This window comes from Balearica regulorum, chromosome 27, assembly GCF_011004875.1.
Source record: "Balearica regulorum gibbericeps isolate bBalReg1 chromosome 27, bBalReg1.pri, whole genome shotgun sequence".
Classification (NCBI taxonomy): domain Eukaryota; kingdom Metazoa; phylum Chordata; class Aves; order Gruiformes; family Gruidae; genus Balearica; species Balearica regulorum.
Window position 1 is genome coordinate 2090117 of NC_046210.1, and position 17314 is coordinate 2107430.

Genomic DNA, 17314 nt, shown 5'->3' on the forward strand with positions numbered 1-17314 from the left:
CGGGGTGCGGGGGGGGATCGAGGGGACTCCCGGCCGGGGCTTCCTGCTCCCGGGTAAAGCGAAGGGGAGGGAAGGGCCGGGCCGCTGCTCTCCGCTCTCGGCTCCGCTCCGCCCCGGGGAGGCTGCGGTGCCACGTCGGCGGAGCGGGGCGGAGCGGGGCGGCCATGCGGCGGGCGGGCGGCGCGGCGGAGCTGGCGGGGGAGGCGGCGGTGCGGGCCGTGCTGCTGGCCGCCTTCGCGTGAGTGCCCGCAGGCATCGGCTCCGGCTCCGGCTCCCGGGCCCTCCGCGGCGGTGGGGGGTGTCAGCACGGCGCCCGGAGCTGCGGGGACCGGGGGCACCCCCGGGGCGGCTCAGCACCCCCCCTCCGCTCCCCTGCCCCCGCGATGGGAGGGGCAGAGCTCCCGCTCCCCCCGGCCTCTCTCAATGGCAGGTTGTGGGTGCAGGCTGCCCCCCCCCCAAAAAAAAAACCCTCAATTTTTTTTTTTATTTTCCCCCTCTCCAGGGTGATGGAGTTTTTGCCTCCGTTTCAGCGCGTGGTACAGCCTGAAGAGATGTGGCTCTATAGAAACCCGTACGTGGAAGTGGATCACGTACCCACGGTACCTATGTTTGTAAGTTCAGCGCTTTCCTGTATTTGCTTCGTTTTTTCTCTAATTATAAACTGCCCTTTTAAAGCAAAGCCGCTGGCTAAAAGACTTGCCTGTAGTTCTTAATGCACATTACTGAAAGTGCAATGCATCATTGTAAACTAGACAGCATCTGCAGTCGTTTCTGTCATCTTTTCAGGCTTTACACGACATCCAGGCTTGTCCTTGGGATTTTAACTAAGTTTATAAAAACTAGTGGGGACTTTTTGGTGGTGTTCATAATCAATTTACCATCCAGGTGACTAGGGCCATGGAGGACTGTGTCTCTATATGAGGGAACATTTTGCTTGAAAGCAGCTGTTTTCAGCAAAGTTTTATTAACATTTTATTGTGAAAATGTTTTCCCTGGGTCTCTAGGCTCCGTTAAAAGGGTTTAATATAAAACTGTAAGTGTTGGATTTCAAGCAGCCAGTGGTCCGTTGAAGGGGTTGTCTCTTCACCCGAAGCAGGGCTGTTTCGGTGAGATGCTGTGGCTCCAGGTTTGGGCAAAGCATCCGCTTTCTCAGCAAATAGCACTTTTGGTTCTCCGCAAGAGGCAGGCACTAAACATTAAAGGGCAAAGCCTTGGTGTAGCGTTTGGGTTTGGCGGCGTAAAGCATGACGTATACCAGAGTTCAGGTGGTGGCAGACTCCCTGGGAGCCTGTCGGGCGCACCGCGGACTTCCCTGGGGTGAAATCCCACAGCGGCGGTTGCCCATGAGACGTTGCGAATGGTTTTCTCCGAATCAGCAACTCCTGTAATTTTTGCTGATGAGCAGCGCGGGCGCTGCTGACAAAGAGCTAATCCTTGTGCTTGCAGGGATGGGGAGAGGTGAGGTGCTGTGGCTGATGCTGCGAAGGGATAACCGGAGGCAGGAGAGGAGGGAGCTGCAGGCAGGAGTGACGTGAAGCCAGCCAAAGCAGCGCTCTCGTGCCAGAGGTGCTGTTTGAAAGCTTGAGGATGTGCTGGGCTTTTCGGGGGCGGGAGGGGAAGGATCCGCTGCCCTGCTGAGCGTGTGCACGGGGTGGCTAAAGCACGCGAAGGAGTGGGATGCAGAGAGGGATGTTTTAGCGCTCTGCGTTATTTATGCTGCCTGGGTTGGTTTTTTTTCCTCACGCTTTGGTACAGGCAGGGTCCAGCGGCCCACGAACTTGTTCTTGTACGTGTGGTGCTGCCCTTGGATGGCAAACGGGAGGAAGAGCCGTGCTCTGGGGAGCGCAGGGTTAGTCAGGGTTTGCTGCAAACAGCTGGGCTTGGTTTTGCTTTCTGATGGAAACGTAATTGTGTGCGGAGAGGACAGGTTGCTGCTTGGATTTGGGGAAGGAAAACTTATAGTTGTCTTCAGCAATTGCTGTCGTGTTCTGGTGAGAGTGCTGAAATCTGCTTTGCCAACAGACACCTAACAATCTTCTCGTTTCGTGGCAGTTCATCGCATTTCTGTCCCCCTTACTGCTCATTGTCCTGGCAAGGGTGTTCCTGAATGCCGACCGAGAAGACACGCGAGAAGCCTGCCTCGGTGAGCTCCTCCTTATCCCAGAGAGCCGCGGCCCCCCGAGGCGGGGGCTGCGAGCCAGGGGTCCCACAGACGAGCCCTTTGCTATTGTGCCAGGGCTATCAAAGCCGAGCTGTGTGGCTCCAGCTGACCTTCGAGCACTGAACGTGCCTCGAAGCTACACGCTCAGGTGGGGACGATGCTGATGTGACCTCTCTGCTCTCTCCTAGCTGCCAGCCTTGCTCTCGCCCTGAACGGGGTTTTTACAAACGCCCTGAAGCTTGTTGTGGGGAGGTGAGAAACTGGCTCGTCCTACCTGCGCGGGGAGGGGAGGCACGTCTGCGCGGTGGTAGAGCTACAAAAGCAGGAGCGAGGGCCAGAACCTAAAGTTGAACGTACTCAGCCTGGAAAGAATGTGTTTTGTCTAGCTGTAAAGACAATTAAATATTAGAACAAACACTGCTGGGGACCTGCTGTCCCCGGGCATCTTTCAGAGGGGCTTGTTCAGGCCTGCGCCAGGGAGGAGCGCTTTGGCATGCGTACAGGGAGCAGGAGGGATGGTTTCATCTCCTCGAGCCACATGGTCAGGGTGGCAAAAAGTTACCTGTGCCGAGCCACAGCCCGAGAAGTTTGCTCCGGTGTGCCCGCAGCCTGTGCAGCCGGGTGCGTCGAGGCCGCGTGGGAATTTGGTTCTTGTAAGGCATTTGCTCTGCTGGGCTGGATGGGGAGGATCAGCACAGCGCTAATCCCCAGGGTCTGACCCGGGTCCTGCCCGAGCAGCGGTGGGCTGGTGAGGCTGCGCTGCTGCTGCCCGGCTCTCGCCCGCCGAGCGCAGAGCTGGGTGCGATGCTCAGTTTTGCGTTGCTCGCAGCCCGCATCGCGCCGCCTTCCCTTTGCACGGCGGAGGGAGCTGCGCGAGGCGGTTGGCGGCTGCATTCGGACGCGGGTGCTCCGTGGAGGGCTGGGCGCTCGGATATCTCCTGACTCCGTGCTGGGAACGCCATGTGCCCGAGGGCTACGTGCTTTGTTCTCTCCCTAGGCCGAGGCCAGACTTCTTCTATCGATGCTTCCCAGACGGACGAGCGAATGCAGAGCTGGTGTGCACAGGTGACCCTGGCATAGTGACCGAGGGACGCAAAAGCTTCCCCAGCGGACACGCTTCGTGTAAGTTTTCTATGTCCCCTGCAGCCCCAGACAGCGAACTGTGGTGAGCAGAAGCCCGTGGTGGGGGCAGCTTGGGTTTGCTTTCATGCACCCCGCAGTTTTGGCTACATTCCTTGGCTGGTCTGGGGGCCTCAGCTTTCCCTCTGCAAAGCAATGGGATGAAAAACGTCGTCTGAAGCTGGCTGTAACTCCTGGGAGGAGGGACGCTTGCCAAGTACCAACTTCTACGGCTCCTCTCTCACTCTCGAGCTCGTGCTTCCCTTGGCTTGCACAGGCCGGGCAAACATCCCCTTTCAGCCCCTCCGCCGCAGCAGGGAGAGGGTGAAGGTTCGGCTGAGGGCCCGTGGCAGAGCCCGGAGCCGTTTCTGAAGGACACCCTTCTCTTTCAGTCGCCTTCGCTGGTCTCGCCTTCTCTGCCTTCTACATAGCCGGGAAGCTGCGCTGCTTCACTCCCGGCCGGGGCGGCAGGGCTCTGCGGCTCTGCGCCTTCCTCCTCCCGCTCTTCCTCGCCACCCTCGTTGCCGTGTCCCGCACCTGCGACTACAAGCACCACTGGCAAGGTGGGTCGGCGTCTGCCCGCACGCCTGGCTGGGGGCACTCTGAGTGCGGGGGGGGGGTCCGCGGTGCCACAGGGGAGTTCAGAGCCCGTGGTGGCACCTTGTGGTTTTTAATTACTCCTCCGGTGGTAATTTTTTTTGCTGCCTGCAAGGTGATGATGCCTTTCTCTTTGTTTTTGAAATATAGGGCCAAGCTTAGTTTGTAGCTGAGGGTCAAGTCGCTGATGCAGCTCAGCTCTGAACTGCCTGCTGGAGAATTCACCGACGAGGATTGTGAAGGTGAAGGGAAGCTAACTCTGCTCTGGTCTTGCCCGCAGATGTGTTGGTTGGCTCAGCGATGGGCTTCGTGCTTGCGTACCTCTGCTACAGGCAGTATTACCCTCCTCTGATGGACTCCATGTGCCACAAACCGTTTCTGTACAAATCCAAACTGCCAGTGCACCAAGAAAAGCCTGCAGCTTCCAGCTTTCACCTAGATATTTAGCGACGGGCTCCGTCCTGCCGGCACCTTTCCTGCCGCTCCTTGAGCGCCAGGGCAGGGGAGGGCTTTGGGGAGGTCGGTTGTGAGAAGCGGCTCAAATGAGGATGAACCTGAAACCCAGCCGGCGTTCTGGTAAGTTGTCCTGCTCAGGGGCCGATGTCGCTTCGTGTAACTGGATTTTGTAGGCGTCCCTTACTTCGGGACCGCTGCGAAGTGAGCGAGGCGCTCGGCGTGCGAGCCTGAGGGAGCACAGCCCGGGTACGAAAGGTCCTGAAGCAAGAACTGGAAAAGCGTGACAATCTGGTGTGCCCCGTCCAGCGGGCGTTCTTGTGCCCGGTCCCGAAAGCACCGTCAGCCGTCTCCCTTCAACCCAGCCCGGCTGTCCCATGGCGAAGTGCAGGACCTGCTCCTCGCGCTGGGTTTAACTCCGTCTTTTCAATCGCAGCTGAGCTGGTCTGGAGCAATGAGCACGAGGCCGCAGTCTCCAACCGTGGGTTAGCTGGGGAGAGGGAGGCTGGAACTACTGTCGTGGCTATTTGTATTGTGCTAGCCCTGATTTTTTTCTAATTTGCCAAATAAAGGAGTTACTTTTTTTTAAATGAGCTGTGGTACTAAAAACTTGACTTCAAGGATTTGTTTATTGCTGTATCAGCCCTTTCCTTTGGTGTGTCTGCCGCAGTTTCTAGGCGGGTGTTTATTCTGTATCTCTTCCCTTGCAGCTTTAATACAGTTGTAAAGAGATGACAATCAGCAGAAAATGAAATGGTGTCTGAGCATCCCTTCAGAGGTGCTTGTTTCCCTACACCACGGTTGGTTTTCTCAGACAATGGAAGGGTAGAGAAACCCAAGGCACAGCTCTGTGGAGGACTCCTGTAAGTAGTTATTTGTCACTAGTCTCCTCCGTAGACACGTGTGTTCTTGACCAAGTCTATATGTTCCTGCAAACAGCGAAGGTGAGGCTGTAGCAGAGCACGTGTGCCCCTGCCAAGCTCAGGACGTGACAGTAATGAAAATGCCACCCCGTTGTCTTCAGCGTGGGCCACGTAAGCCCTCTGTGACCCTGCAACTTCAACAGAAGTTACAGAAATAGCTTTGCTTTCCCCTAAAATTGTGCACGTGTGGATTCTTCAGCCCCCTCCCCTCCCTCTCCCCCCAGCCATGCACACACCACAGTCATCTACTTATTTATTTTGGCTTTTACTGGAAAAGACATTAAATAACATTTAAAATGTATTTAACTTTTTTTTTTTTAACAAAGTGCACAACTTAAAAAGCTGATCATGAGAGTGCCCCTCGTTAAGACTGTTCCTTTTCCTACTCTTGTAGGAGACGCTTTAGCAATCAGTAGTTCAGGCGCCGACTGAGCAGCATGTTTCTGCAGTCAGGTAAAAGAACAGCTTCTGTTCCTTTTGGAGGGGGGGGGAGATGTAGGCTGCAAACAAAACCTTCCAAATAGTGCAAATAACGTACAACGGAGGACAAACGAACAGGCTGTGGAAAAAAGGCTCCTTACCCCATGCAGGGCAGTAGTCGGTGGGAGGGACAGTGGTTTGGCTTTTCCAGAGGCTGTCACAGCAACGGCCCGACACCTCTCTGAAGCGTCTGCCTCGGCCCCAGCAGCCCGCCTGGTTCTGGTGGCAAGGGGGGGGTCACCGGGGGCTCTCTGGGCCCGTGCCCCTTGGAGCAGAGCTAGCGCACCATGGGCAGCTGCGGGCAGAGCTGCCCGCAGAGCTGGTGTCGTTTCTTCAGTGGGGCCGTTGGGACACGGCGTCCAGACCCTGTGTTTCGTGTATTTAAAACCAAACCCAATGACTGGAGCCTGGCTGGTGTGAGATCCCTGTAGCCACCCTGCAAGCCACCCTGCAGCAGGACGGAAGCGTGGCTCCGTGCCCCTGCGAAGCCCGGGAGGGCTGTCCCTCCCGAGACTGCCCGGATGCTGCTGAGGAGCAGCTGCTTTCCTCTGGTCTAGCTGCAGGTTGATCTGGAGGTGAAGCTTCCCTCCCGCACGGTCGCCGCGGTCCTACCAAGATGGGGGCAGTGCCTCGGGGAAGGATGCCGCGGGCTGGGTGAGGATGCTGAGAAGTCGCTACCGACGTATTACTGCAGGCAGGAGCACCTGGGTCAAGCGGGCAAAAAAGCGCCGCGCTCAGGAGCTGGTTTACGGGCCAATCCTGCCCAGGGGTGCACAAACCATGCAGCAGCAATTCGGGGAGATAAGAAGGGCTGGTAGACGCGTTCCTGCTCGCTTAACAGCAGATGCCTGTGCCCTGGGCTTCACCTCCCAAAGACCACGGTCCTCACGCCTGGTGCTCTGTGTTATGGCAGGGAGAAGTCGGCAATCTCCGCTCGACAAGGCTGCTATAGCTCTCTCCACGGTGCGCGTTTAAGGCTTTTATTCCTCAAGGTCATAAGCTGCGAGTTTCCTCACCGTGCCAGGAGCAGAATCAGGCCCTCGATGTTGGTTCTGAGCCCGGACAGCTAGTCTGCTTCGGTGCTAGAGGAGCTAGTATGATAACTTCTGAGGTGGAGGGTTAAAAGTACGTGTTGCCACAGGGAGTCACGGGGCGAGTGCTGTGTGTGTTTGAGCAGAGGTGTTTTCCCTTGATATTCTTTCCCCCCGCCCCTACCCAAAATGGAGGAAAATCATCCTTATCTCCAGGTAGCAGCAAGTTCTTGGGAAGCAGCATGCGGGACACAGCAGCAGAGGAGAGAGGAAGGCAGAGAGGAAATCTGGACTTTCTTGGTGAGTACTCGGTTGAATTGGATCTAAGAAAGCAAAAGGAGAACGTAGGAATAGCTGCGCTAGGGCAGACCAAAATCCACCTGTCTCTAAGAAACGTTTCACCGGGAACCCTTGGACTAGAGGCCACGTGTCTGGCCGTTCCCTTGGATCGAACTGGTCGTAACCACGCGCAGTGCCTGCTGCCCTTCTCTTCAGCAGCACCAGTTCACTGATCAGCTCTCCTCGTGCCCGACAGCGCCCGTGTGCAGGATAAGCGGAAGGAAGCCAAGCAGGCTGACAGGCCAAAGGGAAAACCCGACACAGCGCTCTAAGGAAGGAATATCGTTCCCTCAAATGGACCGGGTGTACTCTGAGGTGTCCCAGGAAATCTGGAAGGAAGGTGTCGGCAAGGTGACTTACCTCAAGCGGCCAGAACAGCAGAGGTTGGTCAGTGGCTTCCTGGCAAAGGTTGATCCGGGGTAATGCCTTGTGTCTGGTAGATCTCCTTCAGAACCAGCAGAACAGTGTCTTCCGACTCCCTGGAGCAGGAGGACACGGGGATTAGAGGGGGATGGTTCCCTCCGCTCTGTCAGGACAGCTGTGATGGTATCATGTGGGGTAGATGCGGCGCTCAGCGAACGCAGGTGGTGTTGGAGCTACACCGGCCTCCTTCCTCTGTCCCTGCCCACCCGCCACGTCTGCGTTACAGCCAGCAGAATCACATTCTGCTTACGTCAGACGTGAATTTGAAGCTTTGATGGTTATACAGAGGCTCACCAATAGCAGAGATGCCCTTGTAGTGCAAATAAATACTCGTTAAAGCTCTCTATTGGCTTCTCCTGCAGCACGTAGTCTATGCGATTCCCTCCATTCAGCCTCCCCACGTTAATGAGGGCAGCCTCTTCCTTCGCCGCTGCGGGGGCCTCGTCTGGCTTTGCGTCTGAAGGAATAAAGAGGAGCGACGCGCTTCAGGCACCAGAGCCGTGAAGATGCAACAGCATCACCTGCCCTCCCTTCGCCCTCGGTCCTTCCCCCAGGGCTTTCTCTTGGAAAATGTTATTGCAAGGGAGGCTAAAGAAGGGCGGCAGGCTTACAAAGCGGTGTGGGTGTGCGGAGACCCCCAGGTGGCCTCTTCCCCCCCCTTCATCAGGCAGCTAGGGAGGAAGGCCACAGCACGGGAGAGCCAAGCGCATCTGCAGCTCAAAGGCAATCCTTTGGCCGAGCGCGGAGGACGGCGGCAGCGCCTGGGTTTGGCGCCAGGATGGCACCGTGGCTGCAGGGAGCCCGAGCCTGCTGCTCCACGGGCAGGTCGCGATGCTGCATCCGCAGCTCCCCCGCTGCACCACCGACCTGGCTGCTTCTCCGTGCCGACCTCCGCCGCCGTTTCAGTGTCAGCACTCGCCGCCTCCACGGCTGGCAGCGGGGCTCGAGTGAAGGACTGCCAGGCTACCCGGAGGGAGCCCAGCAGGTTGTTCTTCAGGTCCACGCTCATGCGAGTCAGCCCTTCCTTCAGCTCTGAAAGGCAGGACGGGGGGGCGGGCGTCGGGCTGGGGCCGCAGCGGCTGCCCCGGGCTGGGGGAGAGGGACCGTGCTCTGCCTTACCCAGGTGCATTCTCTTCCTGCCCTTGTGATGGGGCAGCAGCATGGGCTCAAACTCCAGGTCTGGGACGATCATGGGCTCAATCCTGTACGCCACTGGGTCGAACTGCACGGAGGAGGGGGACAGTGAGCCCGGGCTCGTGCTCCGCGCATCTCACACAGGAAGGCTCTGGGTCTTATACCTACGGGGTGGAAGATGTTGAAGAAGCCTTTGCAGGTGGGCAGGCTGTAGTTTGGGTTGATCCGCTTCACTCCTCGCACTGTGAGAAACATCCCGATGGGAGACCCAAAAGCAAAGAAGATGGTGGGCTTGTAGTTCAGCTGTGGATAGTTTGCCGAGACCTAGGAGAGAGGGAGATTCGGTTTTTCATGAGACAAACTCCGTGCTGGTGTTACAAGCACCTTGTTGTCACAGTTAGAGCACGGTGTCGAGCTCGGTAGTTACCTGTCCTAAGCCAACATCCCGGTACTGGCAATTCCTGCCGTCGTCTGTGCTGTCCGGGTCACGCTGCAGCGGGGACCCGGGCTCCGCTCCACTCTCCCCGCTGTGCCCGGGACCTGCTGCGCTCTGGTCCTGCAGCAACACAACCAGGACAGCCCCGCTAATGTGGCTCCTGCAGCACCCGCACGCCACAGCCCATCCTACCCACCCGTGAGCGAGCACGGAGGCAGCCAGCTGCCTGGCACCCTGCATCCTCCAGAACCACGGCGGTCTGGGCAGCACCATCCTTCCCCAACCGACCACCTCTAGCTGGCATCGCTAACTGCAGTCTCTACCACCGTTAACAAGTCCCCCAGCTCTGCGATCGCCCGTACAGGCCACGGGATAAAGCGATGCCCGGGTACCAGGCTGATCGTAAGTGGTGGACGCTGGTCCTCAGTGGGGTGTGACCTGGACGAACACAAGCCGTGCAGAAGACAAACCTGCGTCTCCATCTTGGGGCTGATGTAATGAAGTATCTTCATTCTTGGTCCTAAGGGAATTCCCATTTCTTTAAGGTTTTTCTCTGTGCACAAGAACTAGAAAATAAGCAACCCAGATATTAGTACAGGAGCAGAGAGGTGAGGTATTTCTGTTCTCTGTAATTCTGTTCCTGCTGCACTCCTCAGAGACACTCCACGTGCGAGTGACTCAGTACCAGGTAGATGTGCACAAGGTGGGAGGACTGGGAAGAAAAGCAAAGAAGAAACACAAGAGGCAGCAAAAACAGGAGAGCTCCTTACCAGTGCTTGCCTGTCCATTTTCTCCTTCTCAAAAACATCACAATATTCGGACAGCTCCAGCTTCTTCAGGATTTCTTTTACTTCCTCAATACCCCCGGTGCTTGAGGTTGTCCTGGACCCCTGTGAAAAGAGCCATCGGGGATCACGCTTGGCGCTCGCTGATTTTCTCCTGCGCGTTCTGGAGTCTCTTCCCCGCCTTCCCCAATCAGCAGCCGCAGCAGCAGGTCGGTGTGACGCTGCACCGGCACAGCTACCCGTGCAAGCGCTGCAGGAGTTCCCCGCGGGTCCGTGCACCGCCGGAGAGCCCGTACTACCTCTTTGCTGCGCTCATCCTCCTCGGGAGCAGCCTTCTGGTTCGTCAGGAGATCAAACAAAATGAGCGACCCTAAAAACCAGGCGCGGGCAGACAGAGTGTCAGCGTCTCATCAGGGAAAAGCCCCAGGTCACCTCTGTTCTGGGACGACAGAGCAGCGGCCTCCCTGCTCCCACGGTACGGTGACGCTCACGGGACCCGCGGGTGAAGCCCCTTACCCAAGCTGTGCCCCGCAATGGAGACCCCCCCTTTGAAGAGGGGGTTCCTCTGCAGGAAGAGCTGGTACAGGCGGTTCATTTCGGACGCCACCGTGTCCACGATGGTCTGGCAATAGGTGGAGCTGTTGTAAAAGAAAACGTCCAGGATGGTGTCGTTGATGAAGTGACGCAGGCGATTGATGCTCGGCAAAGTGATTCGCTCCAGGTCGCTATGGGGGGAAAAAGAGGAGAGAGGGAATTGCAGTTAGAGGTGCCAGCGAACCCCACCGCGTTTCTAAGGCAAAACCTAAGTTCAGAGAAGGATTGCCACCGTCTCAAAGGACATAATGTTGTAACCCAGCCCCTCGGTTCGTGCCGAGACCGAAGGCAGAGCACGGCCTGTGCTCTCTTACTCTCCAGGCTTTTCCTCCCCAGGAGCCCAACCTGCTCTCTCCCCTTCCTAGGGCACTGCAGAGCAGCGCTGGAGTGCAGAAACCGGGTACTCGGTTTCCAAAGGCCTTTGGCAAGGTGCGGATGTCCGCGGTCCACCCTGATGTTAGCCAGGGAAAGGCAGAAGCCTCTCCTCTCCGGCTGGATGCTGATCGGAGCAGGCGCCTGCTGCCCTTCGCCAAACAGGGCTGCAGAAAGGCGGTGGGGAGGGGGTCTGGCACGGAGGTGGTCTGCGGGACCCCTGCCTACCCCTGCATGCCCACAGCCCTAAACGCTCACAGCTTTCCCTTTGCCTGCAGCGGCCAGCAGAAATAGCAGAGTTTACGCGGGAGGAGGCTGGCTGTGCGCTTTGCCATTCCCGCGGACACCGGAGGAGATGGCTGGTCGGGACACTTACACGTCCACGCCGGTGGAGTGGAGGGAGCTGTGCCAGTTCACAGGTAGGAACTCCACCCGGCCGATCTGCTGCTGCTCCTGGGCTTTCTTGAAGTGCGCTTGCAGCATGCTCAGGGAAACGTTCCTGAAGTCGTTCACTGGAAAAGAGCATGAACTCTTACTGGGAGCCACCGGGGCTACAGGGCAAGCCTGCTGCATCAACAACACTTAATAAGATAAAAGAAAAGATCATTACCAGGGGAAATCCCACCAGGGTCTTTAATCTGCTGCTGCTACCCTAAGACCTTGAATCTTTAACTACAAGATCAGGGGAAGGCTCCATGTCCTTACATGTGCGTTTACTGGATTTTGCTGTCCCATCTGTAACAAGCCGCCTTTCCGCATGGGCAAGGCTTTAACACAGCAGTTAGGATAAGAAAGGTACTTTGAAGAATTTTTTTAAAAAAAAAAAAACCCCAAACATCTATTGCAAAGATGCGTGTGTTAGGGAATGATAAGGGAGGAGGTGAACTTGAAAGTGCTCTGTTCTGAGGGAGAAAGGCTGATTTCCTTCATTTCAAATGGTCAACAGCCTTGAAAATAGTTTCATCAGATGAACATGAAGAAGAATAGACTGCATTAAAGCAGAGGTATATTTTGTAGGAACTAAAGACAGCCTGCTGTGAAAGATCTCAGCTCCCTTGATTTCTACAAGTTAAATCATGTCGGGCTTCCAGGCAGTTTGAGTGATCACCTCTCCTACGGAACCAGAGCACTCTGAGCAAGTAATAACAAACAGGCTGGACCGGAGTTACTTGGTTTAGTGCCCTGACTCCAATACTGATCCACAGGGGATGCTCAGAGGAGTGTGTAAGACCAGCGACACTTTCGCACGCTCTCCTAACCTCCAGGCGTTTGCAGCCTGGGGATTTCCTGAGCCCGAAGCAGCGTCCCCGGTTTGGGTCCGAAACCGCTCCAGAGGCTGCTGGATGGGGTGTCGCCTGTTAGGCTTCACCCAGAGAGATTAACCCGTAGCAATAGACTGAGCAGGTTACTAATTAGTTTAGCAGGTTTAGACAGTTACTTGGAAAATCTGTATCCAATTTGGGAAACTCACTATTTTGAGCAGCAGCAGAACACAGTGATGAAAAGTGGTTGCCCGGACCTTTCCAGATGGTAGGATTTAGTGGGTTAGCGAGCATTGCATTCACGCTCCCCACTGCAGTCAGCAAATTCAACCATGTGCCTTTGCCAACATGAGTGTCGGGATGGTGCGAATGCGCTCTGACAGCGTTTCACGCACTCTGCGCGGATGAGGGTTTACTGGCTCCGCTACAAGCAACGCGCGGGAAGAGCGTGCCGGCCAGGCTCCGCACCTACCGCACTGGACGATGCTCCTGAACCGAATGTCGCACGCAGGGCCGATCCCGTGCACCACGAAAACCAGGTGATCAATTTGCAGCGGCTCTCCTAAGGAGGAGAAAAGAATTCAGAGCGCAGGCCCTGCGGGAGACATCGCTTAATGCGGCACCGACCCGCTCCACAGGAGAGCGGAGCCTCCCGTCCTCACCTCAGCCAGGTAAAAACCTTTGGGTTAGCGCCTGGATTTTGTGCCTACAGGGTAGTGGGATTTCTCACGTTTCTGAACTCTTTGTCCTGCTAAATTCAGCTGCCCACCCTGGGATCGATCCGGATCGACAGGACAGTAGAGGAAGGCGAGGTGGCTCGTCCCCCCCTTCTGCCACCATCCTCACTTCAGCAGGGGTGGCTGGTCCTCGCAGTTCACACCCACCCGGCCGTGGGGCACGTTCAGCGTGGGGGGAGGACGGGACCAGGGGGTCTCGGTCCGGCTGCCCTGTGCCCAGCCTGCCCTGCTGAGCCACCGGCCCCCGCGTAGCTGCATCTCTCAGGCAGGCACCGGGTGGAGTTACGTCTTGTTCTCGGTTTCCCACACGCTTCAGTTTGCATAGGCGCTTCCCTGAAGGCACGCGCGTGGGGAAAGTGAAGGGGTTAGACGGGAATAACGTGCTGGGGACAAGTCCTGAGGCTGGACCGGGCGCTCGGGGACAGCTGGGAGCGGGCAGAGCTGATGCACAGCTTCAGAGACGGGGAGAGCACGTGCCCCAGAAAGTCCCTGGCACGTAGGTAAGTGATAAACCCCTGTGTCCCTCCTAGGGCAAGAAAGTGTCCTCCTTTACGAACGCAGACGCTAAGACCTCAGGGGTGATTTCACGCTCTGCGGTGCTTTCAACAGCTCCGGTCTCGGCGCAGGAGCTGGAAGCACGCTGCCTTCTCCCTGTGTGTCTGCTGCCTCTGCACGTTCATTTACGCTGCTAGGAAGGTTTCTGAAAACCATTCGGTTCCTTTCGGCACAAAATTTTTAGATGCGCCCTTCATTTAAGAGATCAGGGAAGCTTCTGTCGGTCTTTTTTGAGAAAACAGTTTGGAAAAGAGACTCTACAGCTTTGGATGTGTGGAAGGGAGGGAGAAGCGAGCTCACCGTTGGGGATCTCGGCAGCGATGTTTTCTACGCCTCTCTTCACAGTCCGAGGTCGACCTTGTTCCGTAGGAGTTGAGCCCCAGTCATCGGAGGTGGCAACCGGATGGTAGTGCACCATCAGCTTGTAAACAAGAAGAGCCTGTCATTAAGCTGTGCTGCGTGCCGTGGTTAAGCAGGGGAGAAGTTTTGCTACAACAGCTGGTAGGTGATACGGGGCGGCACCAGACCGCGATGTTTAACTGCGCTGGTACGAGCCCTTGGCACAAAGGGAGCGTGTTGGAAAGAAACGTTGGGGTGCGAAGCAGGCGCTCTGCTGGCATTGCCCTCTGCTCTGGCACAGGCAGGCGAGGGCAATGCCGTTTGGACAGAACTGATTTCTCAGCGGACATGGGTAAAAGCAACAGCACAAAGCCAGCACAAGGGCAGGCCCTCAAGGGAACTGACGGGATGTCCTTGCCGGTCAACACAAAGATCACCAGGCCCTCCTCACCTTTGGGTTGTGCAAAATAATGATTTCCCTGCTAGGGGACTCCAGTTTCTTCTTCCACTCATCCAAGGTCACAGCAATCATGTAAGCTTCCTACGGAAAAAAACACCCTCTGTGAGTCACCTGAAGGTATTCGACCGGCTGGACAACCCCCGCCCATTTCACGGTATCTCTTATCAACACGCTTTGCGAAAGAGGCAGAGAAATCGGCCAGGTCAAGCTGGAGGAGCAACAGGGTCACCTGAGCATCACCTGCTAGAGAGTTTCCAAGAAGCCCCTGCTTTAATAGCAGCAGCAGACTTCCCCATCAATTTAGAATTGTATTTTTTTGTTACATCAGAATACATCTATCTATCTATATGTATATATTTATACATCTATCTATATATCTCTACACGTGTGTCTTTCCAAAGAAAGGTCTCCAGCTGTTAGCAGTGCAGACCTCTGAAGTCTCTAACACTACAGAGTGTTCAGTGGGTCCCCGAAACGACGATTCCTCCTTCTTGCATTCACAGCTCCCTTGGTTTGGTCAAACTACGAGCGCAGGGAGGATGAGTCTCACGAGGAGAGTCAAGCTGTGAGCAGACAGGGTCAGGAAAAAAAAAAAAAAAACAGAGCAAAGCTGCTAGAGCCAGGCTGCAAGCAATGCCGGAGCTGCGTGGTGTGCTGAAGGAGAAGGATGCCGACGCGGCTGGACGAGGGCAGGAGGAAGGGGAGGTCGCCCGGCCGTAGCAGGCGGAGGGGGGGAGACGGTGGCAGTGTTTGCGGTTATGTTAATCAGCTGTGAAAACGCCCGCCAAAGCTTCTTTCGAGTTCACGTCCTTGGGTGTGACTGGTGCCAGCGGGAGTTTGGGACATCGGAGGCCAGTATTTGACAACGAGAAGCCAAGGTGCTTCTCGGCAAGATGGATGCTACCAGGAAAGGCGTGTTTACCTCCAGTTCCTCGCTGAAGGTCTCCGAGTAGGGAATATACTTGTTGTCCTTGTCTCCCTTGTAAAACCAGGTGCAGCGACGCACTTCAGATACCTCCTCCTCCCAGTAGACTGCGACGCGCTGCCTCTTCTTCAGATGCACGTCGTACCTGCCCCCCGACGTTGGGACAACCAGGTCTTCTTTGTCTCTCCCTGCACGAACCAAGGCCTGGAATTAATCGCGAGAGGACCAGAAAGGCGCGCTACCGGCAAGCTGTATACCACGCCAGATCACAGGGGTGAGACTGCGTCGTCTTCTGTGGGCAGCACGCACGAGCGTGTGTGTGAGCAACGGCCGCAGACACCAACGGTCTCCGTACCCAAGCACAGAGAACAGCGTTGGCGGGCGTCTTAGGAGAGATGCCCAGAGTCAAACTTCCCCCAGAGGCAGAAGGTAAGACGAAGGCATTAAGCTACCACCGTCTTCCTCTCTAGTTCGGGCGCAGGCTTACGTGGACCCCGCCTGCCTTGCTCAGATGGCAAAACGTGAATTTGTGGCCCTGGGAAGTGCATTGCTTAACGGTGGAGGTGCGGGTCTCTGCGTCTCGAAGCCATTGCCCTCTAAAACGGAGAATTCCCCATAGATCCCAATTGCGGACTTCAAATTCTGGCGGCTGGCTCTGCCCGCTGACCAGGCTGCCGGCCGAGTGCCCTGTGCCTGGCTGTGCTCGGCTCGGCCACGGTGCTGAGGACCGGTGGCACGGCCTCAGATCCGAAGCTTCCCGGGAGAGGGAGGACAGGATAAGCCCTTGGGCAACCGGTGCTCTGCCCGCGGCCCTCGGCAGCGCTTTAGACACGGTCTTGGCAGCGGGTCGCACAGACGGATGATACTCAGCAGCACGAGGGCCCGTCGCAAGCGGTGCCGCTCAGAGCAGACCCCCTGCCTGGGCAGCACCCTCCGGCAGCAGGCAGAGCACCACGCGTCCGCACCGAGAAATCTCCTCAGCGGAATTTCTGCCCTCCTGCTGTCCCGTCCACACCAGAAGGGTGCTTTGCAGTATAATTATATATAATTTAGGGCACATATCAAATGAATAAGGTCAGACCATTCGGTGCATCCAAACAGCTTAGCTATTCCCGTGTTTACGGCTCTAGAGGTAGGCGCATTGCCAAAAAAAAGTCCCAATTTAAAATACCAGGGGGAAAATTCTGCATCCCAGGTGGAAGCTGTGGATACGTTTGGGGAATTTGCCTGGATGGTGTTTCCCTTGAGCACACACCTGGTGCTCTCCCATTGACCCTCACAACCACTCCAGTTCCTTACAGCGACGTTAAGAGCAAGGACTAGGTATTTAAAAATCAAAGGCCAATTTAAAAATAGAAACGACAGGAGCCGAAGGCAACCAGCGTCGCGAAATCCCCCCAGCCCCGGCGAGGCGGATGGTGGGGTTTGGTTTTTTTTTTTTTTTAATCTGCGGTTCCCCTTACCTGCACCGTGAGCCTCCTCCAGCCTCTCCGAGTCCTGCGTGCTGAAGGGGACCCACCGCTCCCTGCAGTCCGGCACCTTGCGGTAAAACCAGTGGGGAACAACCGCTTCGTAGCTGTTGGCGGCGTCCGGCTCCGCAGCTTCGGGGGGGGCGGCGGTTGGGGTAGGAGGGGGGGGCTGCGCCTGTTGCTGCTCCCGAGCAGACATGATGCTCCTGCACACGCGCGACGGGGGGAGACGCGAGTGGGGGGGGTGAATTCAAAAAGCCCTCAGAAACGCGTATTTTGTCTCGAATGGAAAACGTTTCCCCCCCAAAAAAAATCACCGTCTCCCGGGGCCGGCTGCAGCCGCGAATCACACACACACGGACCTGGCGGGCGGCCCCCCCCCCTCCCCTCCTCCTCCCCCCCGGCAGCCCCTTGCGCACACGCGTGTCCGTGGGCGTGCGATCCACCCCCCCCCCCCCTCCACCCCAACCTGGCCGGCTGCCGGCGCGGCCCCCGCTACCCAGGCGGCTCCTCCGGCGGCGCGGCCCGGGCAGCAGCGGCAGGCCCCGGCCCCGGTGACCGCCCAGCCCGGGGCGGTGCTCCCCGCCCGGCCCGCCCCTACCCGGCCCCGCCGCCGCTGCCGTCACCAGGGCGGGCGGGGACAGAGAGGGCCTCTGCCTGCACCCCCTGCCCGCAGTCCTGCCTGCAGCCCCCTGCCCGCAGTCCTGCCCGCAACCCCTA

At 57.1% G+C, this 17314-nt stretch overlaps 2 protein-coding genes across 6 annotated transcripts; one reads left to right on the forward strand and one right to left on the reverse strand.

Annotated features, from left to right (window-relative positions):
- Positions 1-116: 116 nt before the first annotated feature.
- On the forward strand, positions 117-7039 carry PLPP5 (phospholipid phosphatase 5). 4 transcript variants are annotated; one of them, XR_012832564.1, is made up of 10 exons: positions 117-238; positions 503-611; positions 2053-2143; positions 2350-2413; positions 3159-3283; positions 3673-3843; positions 4158-4453; positions 5041-5193; positions 5648-5706; positions 6981-7039. XR_012832564.1 is itself a non-coding variant. In XM_075736470.1 (7 exons), exons 1-7 carry the CDS (start codon positions 165-167, stop codon positions 4322-4324), a joined length of 801 nt encoding a protein of 266 aa, XP_075592585.1. In that variant the 5' UTR covers positions 117-164; the 3' UTR covers positions 4325-4704. The 4 variants fall into 4 exon arrangements, 1 of the variants encoding a protein (XP_075592585.1); XR_012832563.1 differs by lacking the exons at positions 5648-5706; positions 6981-7039 and adding an exon at positions 5270-5479; XR_012832562.1 differs by lacking the exons at positions 5648-5706; positions 6981-7039 and having other exon boundaries at positions 5041-5479.
- DDHD2 (DDHD domain containing 2) lies at positions 5494-17166 on the reverse strand. Of its 2 annotated transcripts, XR_012832561.1 has the most exons (19): positions 17094-17166; positions 16589-16800; positions 15123-15313; positions 14192-14281; positions 13702-13822; positions 12582-12671; positions 11224-11359; positions 10398-10606; positions 10181-10251; positions 9867-9986; positions 9567-9662; positions 9088-9216; positions 8829-8984; positions 8646-8748; positions 8394-8558; positions 7821-7983; positions 7464-7582; positions 5835-7087; positions 5494-5753 (listed from the first exon to the last, which is right to left on the reverse strand). XR_012832561.1 is itself a non-coding variant. In XM_075736463.1 (18 exons), exons 2-17 carry the CDS (start codon positions 16791-16793, stop codon positions 7492-7494), a joined length of 2136 nt encoding a protein of 711 aa, XP_075592578.1. In that variant the 5' UTR covers positions 16794-16800; positions 17094-17166; the 3' UTR covers positions 5494-7087; positions 7464-7491. The 2 variants fall into 2 exon arrangements, 1 of the variants encoding a protein (XP_075592578.1); XM_075736463.1 differs by having other exon boundaries at positions 5494-7087.
- Between the last annotated feature and the right edge of the window lie 148 nt (positions 17167-17314).